Source organism: Oncorhynchus mykiss, chromosome 21 (genome assembly GCF_013265735.2).
Source record: "Oncorhynchus mykiss isolate Arlee chromosome 21, USDA_OmykA_1.1, whole genome shotgun sequence".
In the NCBI taxonomy this organism is placed as follows: domain Eukaryota; kingdom Metazoa; phylum Chordata; class Actinopteri; order Salmoniformes; family Salmonidae; genus Oncorhynchus; species Oncorhynchus mykiss.
The window spans coordinates 30,941,981-30,954,568 of NC_048585.1; the positions used below are offsets into that span (position 1 = coordinate 30,941,981).

The 12,588-nt window shown below is 43.6% G+C and overlaps 1 protein-coding gene across 4 annotated transcripts in view; it reads left to right on the forward strand.

Moving 5' to 3' along the window:
* Positions 1 to 628: 628 nt before the first annotated feature.
* LOC110500229 (striatin-interacting protein 1 homolog) overlaps positions 629 to 12,588 on the forward strand; it is a 40,141-nt gene continuing 28,181 nt past the window's right edge. Inside the window, exons 1-3 of one of the 4 annotated variants that reach the window (XM_021577473.2) lie at positions 629 to 786; positions 7,493 to 7,562; positions 8,661 to 8,735. In XM_021577473.2, coding sequence (XP_021433148.2) covers positions 766 to 786; positions 7,493 to 7,562; positions 8,661 to 8,735 — 166 coding nt within the window. In that variant the 5' untranslated portion in view covers positions 629 to 765. Of the gene's footprint in view, positions 787 to 951; positions 1,061 to 7,076; positions 7,332 to 7,492; positions 7,563 to 8,660; positions 8,736 to 12,588 lie in introns of those variants that run through there. The other 3 variants (XM_036957626.1, XM_021577472.2, XM_021577474.2) reach the window with 3 other exon arrangements.

A 12,588-nucleotide genomic window follows, 5' to 3' on the forward strand; every position in this document is an offset into this window, starting at 1 on the left:
ACCCCTCTCCGACCCCTACATTACCACCACTCAATGTGGCAGCCTGCCTCAAGGGATGGATGTTTGGGGGGAATATTAAATTCCCTCTGGAGCAGTGTTCTTCAATCATGATCCTGGAAGCAGGCTTTTGTTCTGGCCCAGCGATAACATACCCGATTCGTCAAATGGTCATCAAGCTCTTGATTCATTTAATCAGGTTTGTTACTAGGCTGATATAAAATAATTTTATTGACTCATAGGTTTTGTGTCTTGTCTCGGGTCTTGGATTGATTGAAATGCCCACTCTGACAAAGGTGTGGAGGATATCAGGATATGACAGATAATCTATACACAATCCAGTCATTCTGACAGAACAAGATGGATTTAACAGCTGTGTGAAGACGTTATGGTTACATTCAAGCACATAGATACAATTGAATAGCCTATCAATACTAAGCTATAATAGCAAATGTTTCATTGAAATCCACCGAAACGAACAATGTTTCTAATGTAGGTGCCATTATGGAACACTCAGCATCAGCACCAATTAATTGACCGCATTCGAAGATCCTCTACTCGACCGATTCACTCGCGGGTAAAACCAACCCGCCTGTCACCATTTACAGTAGAAGTTAACCCCGCCCTCTCTGGCGTCCAGTCAACCAATCACACTAACGGGGACGGGTTTCCTGAACTTGGAATACTGAAATCTGTTACAGTTTGTCAGGCTCGAACCTTACCGGAATGCACAAGCTGCAGAAAAAGTGAACGAACCAACACAGAAAGATGCAGGCAGACGAAATGGAGGTACCTATCATTAATTATATTAACATATAACTGCAACAAACAAAAGGCTTCTGCCTAATGGGAGATAGATTCACGAACATATATCTGCTGAAGGATTGGGAGGTAAAGACAGTTTGTAGCTAGCTACTCGTTGAGCCAGTGTAGAGAGGTCCATGTCCGTGTGGTTTGTTGTTGCTGGGGAGCTTTAAATGCCCTTTTGCCACAGAGCCGCTTTTGAAAGCATGCAGCCCAGGTTGTTATTTTGGTGACCGAGCAAGTGGATGCTATAAATACCGTAAGTTTATGGTTAATTCTGAACGTGGCAAATACAGGTAGCTAATGTGACTGTCAATGTCCAGGACGTTTTGTGGTCGAATCTTCTCTTGCAGCCGATGCCTGTGTATTTGTGCATGACATCGTAGACCAGTGTCAGATTGGCAAATATACAGTAGGTTTATGTACACAGTAGTGATGTTGGGGATATAAGAAGAAGAAGAAGAAATCATTCGGTGTGTACTTATTTGTCCCATATGCTCGGGCAGCAGCCTATATGTAGATATTCCAGTTTGTGAATCAATTACATTTTTAAATTGCATTTATTTGTCAGTGCAGAAGAGTGGATTTGAAATTGATAGAATAAGGCATAGGCTATTAGCTAGTTTCTTAATTATTACATATTAAAATGTAATTACTAACTGGATTTTTTTTAAACACACTAATAGGTTTTCAAAATGTTTCTCTAATTATATGCTTGCTTTCAAGTAAACATGCTTGACATTATGCTCCATACCTCTAGGATACAGCATATAGTTGTTCTAATAACTAATTCATTCAGCCATTAAAAATGAAAACAAATCAATTGCATTTTGGATTCATGTCTTGGCAGTGTAACCCAGATCCAGACTAGGTTGCCTAGCCCTGCTAGTGGGCAAACTGTGGTGGTGGGTAGCCTACATCTATCCAGTGAAATCACACCAATCATATCCTGGATCGTGTTTGTTGGGCATATTATATGGTGGGGGAAAAAATGATACAAAAAAGGAATTAGAGCATATTTCCCCTCCAGCCTCAAGCTTTCCAGGACAGAGGTGGGGGGTTTCAATGATGGTTGATGGGCATGAAATAAACGCATGAAACCTCATCTCCACACTGGTGAAATCTAAAGAAGGATCCAGTTGGCTCATTTCTTTACCAATGGCTTATTTTAAAGCAGGCTAATGCATCTGTAAACAGAACTCGGTGTAGTCAAGTAGCTAAGACTACATTCAGTGCTCAAGCCACACAATGCACGCCTAAGTCATCATAGTCGATATGAGATGATCATCCCACCTAATTCTATTGCTTTGTCCAGGCTATTCCTCATGTGATCTGTGTTAGAGTTGATTGTTGCATTGGCCCATTGGCTTGGCCGGCTGGCTTCGGTCATAGGTTATTTTTAACATATGCTTATATGAGAAGAGGGGGGATGGGGGCTGGTGGGGATTTTGACGGGATGCCCAGTGTTTTCACACACTGACGGTGGAGCGCAGGGTTCACTGTGCCAGTGTGGAAGGAAGGTTAGTGTTCATAGCAAGCTGGAGGGGGTGGGGGAGAGAGCGATTTGTTGATGCCCACGGGTAGCTGAGTGAGAGACACCAAATTCCCCACTCTCCTTCAAACAAACATGAAAGAGCTCTATTCAGAGCAATAACAACACCAACCTTAGTTTCCCGTGCAACAGACACAACCTTGTGGCATCCTCTCATCTCATCTGCAGGGGGACTAAGCCAATTAGACATACCTGTGTTTAATTATTATCCCAATCAAGCAATCGTGAGCTGAAATTTAAGATGTGGTTTCTAATCAAATCAAATCCAATGTTATTTGTCACATGCGCTGAATACAACAGGTGTAGGTAGACCTTACAGTGAAATACTTACTTACAAGCCCTTAACCAACAACGCAGTTTTAAGAAAGTATTTACTAAAATGAACTGAAGTTAAAAAAAATACATAAATAAAAAATAAGAAAATAGAAAAATAACGAGCAACAATAAAATAACAGTAACGAGGCTATATACAAGGGGTACTGGTACAGAGTCACTGAGCGGGGGCACAGGTTAGTTGAGGTAATTAAGGTAATCTGTACAGTACCAGTCAAAAGTTTGAATACACCTACTCATTCAAGGGTTTTTCTTTATTCTCACTATTTTCTACATTGTATAATAATAGTGAAGACATAGAAATCTATCAAATGTATTTATAAAGCCCTTCCTACATCAGCTGATGTCACAAAGTGCTGTACAGAAACCCAGCCTAAAACAACAAGCAATGCAGGTGTAGAAGCACGGTGGCTAGAAAGAACTCCCTAGAAATGCCAGAACCTAGAGAGGAACCAATCTATGAGGGGTGGCCAGTCCTCTTCTGGCTGTGCCGGGTGGAGATTATAACAGAACATGGCCAAGATGTTCAAATGTTCATAGATGACCAGCAGGGTCAAAAAAATAAAAAAATAAAAATAATAATAATAATCATCATCACAGTGGTTGTAGACGGTGCAACAGGTCACCACCTCAGGGGTAAATGTCAGTTTGCTTTTCATAGCCGATCATTCAGAGTCTCTCTACCACTCCTGCTGTCTCTAGAGAGCTGAAAACAGCAGGTCTGGGACAGGTAGCATGTCCATTAAACAGGTCAGGGTTCCATAGCCGCAGGCAGAACAGTTGAAACTGGAGCAGCAGCATGACCTGGTGGACTGGTGACAGCAAGGAGTCATCAGGCCAGGTAGTCCTGAGGCATGGTCCTAGGGCCCAGGTCCTCCGAGAGACATAAACTATTGCAGCATAAATACTGGAGGCTGAGACAGGAGGGGTGGGGAGACAGCACTCACTTCTGTCATCATGAAGTGCTTTGAGAGACTAGTCAAGGATCATATCACCACCTTACCGGCCACCCTAGACCCACTTCAGTTTGCATACCGCCCAAACAGGTCCACAGATGACACAATCACACTGCACACTGCCCTATCCCATCTGGACAAAAATAATACCTATGTAAGAATGCTGTTTATTGACTACAGCTAGCATTCAACACCATAGTACCCTCCAAACTCATCATCAAGAAGGAGGCCTTGGTCTCAACCACGCCCTGTGCAACTGGGTCCTGGACTTTCTGATGGGCTGCCACCAGGTGGTGAAGGTAGGAAACAACATCTCCACTTCGCAACACTGGGGCCCCACAATGTTGTGTGTTCAGCCCTCTCCTGTACTCCTTGTTACCCACGACTGCGTGGCCATGCAGGCATCCAACTCAATAATCAAGTTTGCAGACAACACAACAGTAAAGGGCCTGAACACCAACGATGACGAGACAGCCTACAGGTAGGAGGTGAGGGCACTCGAGTGTGGTGTCAGGAAAACAACCTCTCACTCAACATAAACAAAAGGAGATGATTGTGGACTTCAGGAAACAGTAGAGGGAGCACCCCCCTATCCACATTGAAGGGACAGCAGTGGAGAAGTTGGAAAGTTTTAAGTTCCTCTGCGTACACATCACAGACAAACTGAAATGGTCCACCCACACAGACAGTGTGGTGAAGAAGGCGCAACACCGCCTCTTCAAACTCAGGAGACTGAAAATTTGACACCTACAACACCTGATGTCACAGGAAGGCCAAAAAGCTCATCAAGGACAACAACCACCCAAGCCCCTGCCTGTTCACCCCACTATCATCCAGAAGGGGAGGTCAGTACAGGTGCATCAAATCTGAGACCTAGAGATTGAAAAACAGCTTCTCTCTCAAGGCCGTCAGACTGCTAAACAGAAATCATTAACTCCGAGAGGCTGCTGCTGACATTGTTACCCAATCACTGGACACTAATAAATGGATCACTAGTCACTTTAAACAATGCCACTTTAAATAATGCCACTTTAATAATGTTTACATATCTTATATTACTCATATCACATGTAAACTCAGCAAAAAAATAAACATACCTTTTTCAGGACCCTGTCTTTCAACGATAATTCGTAAAAATCCAAATAACTTCACAGACCTTCATTGTAAAGGGTTTTAACACTGTTTCCCATGCTTGTTCAATGAACCATAAACAATTAATGAACGTGCACCTGTAGAATGGTTAAGACACTAACAGCTTACAGACTGTAGACAATTAAGTTCACAGTTATGAAAACTTAGGACACTAAAGAGGTCTTGCTACTGACTCTGAAAAACACCAAAAGAAAGGTGTCCAGGGTCCTTGTTCATCTGCGTGAATGTGCCTGCAAGGAGGCATGAGGACTGCAGATGTGGCCAGGGCAATGAATTGCAATGAGGCGCCTAAGACAGCGCTACAGGGAGGCAGGACGGACAGCTGATCATCCTCGCAGTGGCAGACCACGTGTAACAACACCTGCACAGGATTGGTACATCCGAACATCACACCTGCAGGACAGTTACAGTAAGGCAATAACTGCCCGAGTTACATCAGGAACGCACAATCCCTCCATCAGTGCTCAGACTGTCCGCAATAGGCTGAGAGAGGCTGGACTGAGGGCTTGTAGGCCTGTTGTAAGGCAGGTCCTCACCAGACGTCACCAGCAACAACGTCGCCTATGGGCACAAACCCACCATCGCTGAACCAGACAGGACTGGCAAAAAGTGCTCTTAACTGACGAGTCGCAGTTTTGTCTCACCAGGGGTGATGGTTGGATTTGCGTTTATCGTCAAAGGAATGAGCGTTACACCGAGGCCTGAACTCTGGAGCGGGATCAATTTGGAGGTGGAGGGTCCGTCATGGTCTGGGGCGGTGTGTCACAGCATCATCGGACTAAGCTTGTAGCCATTGCAGGCAATCTCAACGCTGTGCATTACATGGAAGACATCCTACTCCCTCATGTGGTAACCTTCCTGCAGGCTCATCCTGACATGACCCTCCAGCATGACAATTCCACCAGCCATACTGTTGTTCTGTGTGTGATTTCCTGCAAGACCGGAATGTCAGTGTTCTGCCATGGCCAGCAAAGATCCTGGATCTCAATCCCATTGAGCACGTTTGGGACCTGTTGGATCAGAGGGCGAGGGCTAGGACCATTCCCCCCAGAAATGTTCCGGGAACTTGCAGGTGACTTGGTGGAAGAGTGGGGTAACATCTCACAGCAAGAACGGGCAAATCTGGTACAGTCCATGAGGAGGAGATGCACTGCAGTACTTAATGCAGCTGGTGGCCACACCAGATACTGACTGTTACTTTTGATTTTGACCCCCCCTTTGTTCAGGGACACATTATTCCATTTCTGTTAGTCACATGTCTGTGGAACTTGTTCAGTTTATGTTTCAGTTGTTGAATCTTGTTATGTTCATACAAATATTTACGCATGTTAGGTTTGCTGAAAATAAACGCACTTGACAGTGAGAGGACGTTTCATTTTTTTGCTGAGTTTTTTTATTTTTATTTTTTTTATTTCACCTTTATTTAACCAGGTAGGCTAGTTGAGAACAAGTTCTCATTTGCAACTGCGACCTGGCCAAGATAAAGCATAGCAGTATGAGCAGACAACACAGAGTTACACATGGAGTAAACAATTAACAAGTCAATAACACAGTAGAAAACAAAGGGGGAGTCTATATACAATGTGTGCAAAAGGCATTGCTCTAGTACGCTCTAGTACGTTTTAGCACTGATGGTGTTTGGAACTGAAAACCACCTCATAATACACAAGTCTCCATCTGGAGTTGGATCTGGGCCCAATGTATTTTAAATGAACAAGTCATTAGGCCAAACGATTCTTACATTTTCAATCGCTCCTATTGAATCTCAACCTAATCTGACAGATATTTTCTGAGGCTTTTGGGTGCTTCAGATTCCAATGAATTACAGATGTTAGGCTATCCCTGACATTTGCTGCCCTTCTGTGGTAGGATGCATGAAAAACAACTACAGACAGTCTTCGCACTCCAGCAACGGCTCCGCCACTGACACATGCCATTTAAGGACCGTGATTAGCTGTAATTTTCTCTCACTAAATTGCTGCTGAGACACTCACTCCAGGCTGACTAACAGCTGTCCTTAACCTATTTCAAAGTCTAGTCTGTCTCTGTCCAAGTGCTACGGCCTTTTGTATTGGCTGGCAGTATGTGAATGTTGTTGTTCTGCGGTGCTTTGAAAACTGGGGAGATCGTGCATACTGTATCAGTCTGTCTCGACCTGGGAAAATAATGCTTTAAGCAACTATGACGGCTAACAGAGGTGGGCTCGGTCCTCTGTCCTTATCCCCGCCATGCTGTGTGTGTGTACGTACTGTGTTTGAGAGTGTGTGTGTGTGTGTCTCTCTAGGCGTGTGTGTACTATGGGGTCCTGTAGTAAAATGCCCAGAGGGCAAGCAGGAATCATGGGGTGAGGCTAATGTCAGAGCGGCATCAAAGACCCTTAACTGGATACGTACGTTAACCCACTCTGAAATCTAGGGCATGTTGACTCCTGCGTCCCTCTCGTTCAGTTTTTCCACTCCGACTGTTGCCTGTATTTGCATAGCCAGGCGGAAAAGAAAGCTCAACGAATGTGCTTACCCATCCGAGAAGGAAGAACAGTGAGTGGAAGAACCTGAACTGTGTGATTTCTGTGGTTGTAAAGGAATTATAACCACGGATTTACGCTGTGTGTGTGTGTGTGTGTGCCCGTGCGTGTTAGTGTGCCTTCATTTCCCTTCGCGGTTCTGCCTAGATTTCAGTGTTGTTTTTCTGTTTTCAGAGCTCCATGGAGTCCCCTAACCTGGAGTTTGAGTATGGGGACACAGACAGCCTGACCACTGAACTCTCAGGTAAGGTCTTTAAACCCTAACCCAGCGGTCACCAACCATAGACCCTGGGCAGCTACCGGGCGGGCTTTTGTTCCAACCGCAAAACACCTTATTCAACTAATTATCAAGTCCAGTTGAAACAGTTGCTGGAGCAAAATCGTGCAAGGCAACCACTGTAGCTTTCCAGGAGAATTGGTGATCACTGCTGTTCAAGTATACCCACAAGGGATATGCTCTGTCTTTATGTTCTGTTCATAACCAGAAGCTAGTCACTGCAACAAAATGTGCTACTGTGTAGTGTAGTACAGTGCTGCACTGTCAGCAGCTACATGTGATTTGATTTAATGCAAGATCATAGTTTTCCGTTGTTGAATGCAGCTGCTTTGGTTAGGTAGCTTGTCCCGCTGAGACATTAGCTTACACAAACACAGACACTACAGTTGCTCTCTTGTGACTGTTCCTCAGGCTGCAGTGACTGTTGACATTTAACTACTGTATACTCGCTGAAGAAGGATTAGTCAGTGATGTCATGAATCTAATAAAAACACTCTACAGAAAGGATAACTGGGAGCCAAAATGTATTTGTTTTATGAGAGGGACTTAATGAAACAGTTGGCTTATATTTATTTTAATTTTTGATTTAACCTTTTAATTAACTAGGCAAGTCGGTTAAGAACAAATTCTTAATTACAATGACGGCCTACCTTGGCCAAACCTGGACGATATTGGGCCAATTGTGCGCCGCCCTATGCGACTCCCAATCACGGCCGTATGTGATACAGCCTGGATTCCAACCAGGGACTGTAGTGACACCTCTTACACTGAGATGCAGTGCCTTAGACCGCTGCACCACTCGGGAGCCCATAAATTATAATATATGCAATTTAGCAGATACTTTTATCCAAAGAGACCTAGTCACATTGCGTCCATAATTTTGACATGTGTCAAACCCACCATCTTGGCACTGTAAGTGCCATGCTTTACCGACTGAGCCATACAGGGCTTCCACTACAGTATACCCCGTGATGTCTTTCATGACCTCTGTTGAATCCTTCAGTACAGTACTATATGTCATCCTGTCTGTCTGATGGTTCCCCTGTCTCTCCTGTTTGTCCACAGAGATATACAGTTACACGGAGGAGCCCGAGTTCGCCCTCAACAGGGACTACTTTGAGGAGGATTTCAGGAGCCATGGTACTGTTACCTTCCTGTCTGTCAGTGGCGGTCATAATTTGTGCGTGTGCGTTCATTTTTTTTTCTAAAGCAGTGAGTGTGCCAAAGGGCTTTCTGACCTTGAACACACTGTTTGTTTGCATACCCTCTGTGTTTGCCTGTTATTCTAGTGTTTACAGAGAGAGAGATGGATAGATAGAGAGAGAGAGTATGTAGAAGTGTAATGGAATGGATTCCCGCCCTAGTAATAGTCTTCAGAAAGAAAGTCTGAAAGAGGGAGAAGGACAGAGGGAAAGGGATAGAGGGTTGAGGGAGCTGATTAATTGACCGCTCCCAGGTGTAACGTTTCCCTTTTTCTGTGAGTGGTTCAGAGGGAGAGAAGGAACTGTTCTGCACAGTGGTGTGTGTGTCTGATTGCTTGTTCTAACCTGACACTTTCAGCTAGAGGTTTTGGGAGTAGGTGACACACACACACAGGAACACACACATCTTGCCAAACTCTGCTCTGCAACCGCTGTCTCTCTTAGCGCCACGACAAACCGAGCTGCCTTATCTATGCGCTGCAAAACCACAGCTAAACAGCCGTAGCCGACTGCTGTGACCAACTGTTCCGTATCATGAGCATTGTTATTATACAGCCGGTCGATTCTGTTTCATCTCCTAATGTGAATCATATTGACCGGGATGAATTGGACCGTGTCCATTTTGCTGATCTAATCTCCATACTCATTCAACCCCTCTCATATTCACTGAAACTCTGCCCAGTTCGTTGCTGTACTGTCAAATGTGGTTGTGAACTTTCTCCGCTTAGGAAGTTAGCGAAGTAAGCGGAGTAAGGAAGGTTCTTAATGAGTAATAATACATAATGTGTAGCTCCAGACATTCAGTTCCACAGAGCTTTATTGTCCACAAAGGGCAACTTTGTTGCATCTGCAGCACATTTACATGACTTAAGAGAGCTAGGCTAGGTCTTGTCCTTCCCTACTCTGTTTCCCTAAAGCCAATAGGAATGAATGGGCGGATCAGTGGAAAGCTTGGCTGGCTGTCTGTGCTGCAGAGAGAGATAGGAGATGTGCTGTCTCTCTGTATCTGGGTTTAAAATATGTCAAACGGTGACCGGGCCCCTCATCAATGTTTTAACACATCTGCCAGACTGCCACTTTCCATCACTGCTAAATCTGTTATGCACCCATGTCCTCTGTGTCGCTACTCTCCACACACTTTTATCATAATGACCATTATCAGAGCACTTGTCAGCGCTGCGCATTAAAAGTTACATGGGATGAACTTTATACAGGGGAAGTTTTGTCAGAGTTAGTGCTTTCAGCAAGTATTCACACCCCCTCACGTTTTCCAAATGTTGTTGTGTTACAGCCTGAACTTCAAATGGATTAAAAGTTGATTTTGTGCCACAGTCCTACACACAATACGCCATGTCAAAGTGGAGTTATGTTTTTAGACTTTTTTTTTTACAAATTAATTAAAAATGAAAAGCTGAAATGTCTTGAGTCAATAAGTATTCAACCCTTTTATTATGGCAAGCCTAAATTACGTTCAGGCGTAAAACTTTGCTTAACATGTCACAAGTTGTATGTATAATAATAGTGTTAACATGATTTTTGAATGACTACCTCATCTCTGTTACTCACAAATACAATTATCTTTCAGGCCCAGCAGTGAATTTCAAACACAGATTCAACCACAAAGACTAGGGAGGTTTTCCAATGCCTCGCAAAGAAGGTAACCTATTGGTTAAAAAAATATATATCTTTTTTTTTTAAAGCAGACATTGAATATCCCTTTGAGCATGGTGATGTTATTAATTACACTTTGGATGGTGTATCAATGCACTCAGTCTCTGCAAAAATACAGGCCTCCTTCCTAACTTACAGTGGGGCAAAAAAGTATTTAGTCAGCCACCAAATGTGCAAGTTCTCCCACTTAAAAAGATGAGAGAGGCCTCTAATTTTCATCATAGGTACACTTCAACTATGACAGACAAAATGAGAAGAAATAAATCCAGAAAATCACATTGTAGGATTTTTAATGAATTTATTTGCAAATTATGGTGGAAAATAAGTATTTGGTCACCTACAAACAAGCAAGATTTCTGGCTCTCACAGACCTGTAACTTCTTATTTAAGAGGCTCCTCTGTCCTCCACTCGTTACCTGTATTAATGGCACCTGTTTGAACTTGTTATCAGTATAAAAGACACCTGTCCACAACCTCAAACAGTCACACTCCAAACTCCACTATGGCTAAGACCAAAGAGCTGTCAAAGGACACCAGAAACAAAATTGTAGACCTGCACCAGGCTGGGAAGACTGAATCTGCAATAGGTAAGCAGCTTGGTTTGAAGAAATCAACTGTGGGAGCAATTATTAGGAAATGGAAGACATACAAGACCACTGATAATCTTCCTCGATCTGGGGCTCCACGCAATATCTCACCCCGTGGGGTCAAAATGATCACAAGAACGGTGAGCAAAAATCCCAGAACCACACGGGGGGACCTAGTGAATGACCTGCAGAGAGCTGGGACCAAAGTAACAAAGCCTACCATCAGTAACACACTATGCCGCCAGGGACTCAAATCCTGCAGTGCCAGACGTGTCCCCCAGCTTAAGCCAGTACATGTCCAGGCCCGTCTGAAGTTGGCTAAAGAGCATTTGGATGATCCAGAAGAATATTGGAAGAATGTCATATGGTCAGATGAAACCAAAATAGAACGTTTTGGTAAAAACTCAACTCGTCGTGTTTGGAGGACAAAGAATGCTGAGTTGCATCCAAATAACACCATACCTACTGTGAAGCATGGGGGTGGAAACATCATGCTTTGGGGCTGTTTTTCTGCAAAGGGACCAGACCGACTGATCCGTGTAAAGGAAAGAATGAATGGGGCCATGTATTGTGAGATTTTGAGTGAAAACCTCCTTCCATCAGCAAGAGCATTGAAGATGAAACGTGGCTGGGTCTTTCAGCATGACAATGATCCCAAACACACCGCCTGGGTAACGAAGGAGTGGCTTCGTAAGAAGCATTTCAAGGTCGTGGAGTGGCCTAGCCAGTCTCCAGATCTCAACACCATAGAAAATCTTTGGAGGGAGTTGAAAGTCTATGTTGCCCAGCAACACCCCCAAAACATCACTGCTCTAGAGGAGATCTGCATGGAGGAATGGGCCAAAATACCAGCAATTGTGTGTGAAAACCTTGTGAATACTTACAGAAAACGTTTGACCTCTGTCATTGCCAACAAAGGGTATGTAACAAAGTATTGAGAAACTTTTGTTATTGACCAAATACTTATTTTCCACCATAATTTGAAAATAAATTAATTAAAAATCCTACAATGTGATTTTCTGGAATTTTTTATTTTATTTTGTCTGTCATAGTTGAAGTGTACCTATGATGAAAATTACAGGCCTCTCATCTTTTTAAGTGGGAGAACTTGCCCAATTGGTGGCTGACTAAATACTTTTTTGCCCCACTGTAGTTGCCGGAGAGGAAGGAAACCACTAAAGAATTTCACCATGAAGCCAATGGTAACTTTAAAACAGTTAGAGATTAAAGGCTGTGTGATAAGAGAGAACTGAGGATGGATGAACACATCACTGAGTACCACTCTTTATATTTTCAAGCATGGTGGTGGCTGCATCATGTTATGGATATGCTTGTCAAAGACTAGAGGTTTTTTTGGGGGTGGGGTTGTAAAGAAACGGAATAATAATCCTAGAGTAAAACTTGATTCAGTCTACTTTCCACTGGACACTGGGAGACGAATTCACCGTTCAGCAGGACAATAACCTAAAACATAAGGCCAAATATATACTGGAGTTAGTCACCAAGACGACATTGAATGTCCCTGAGTGGCCT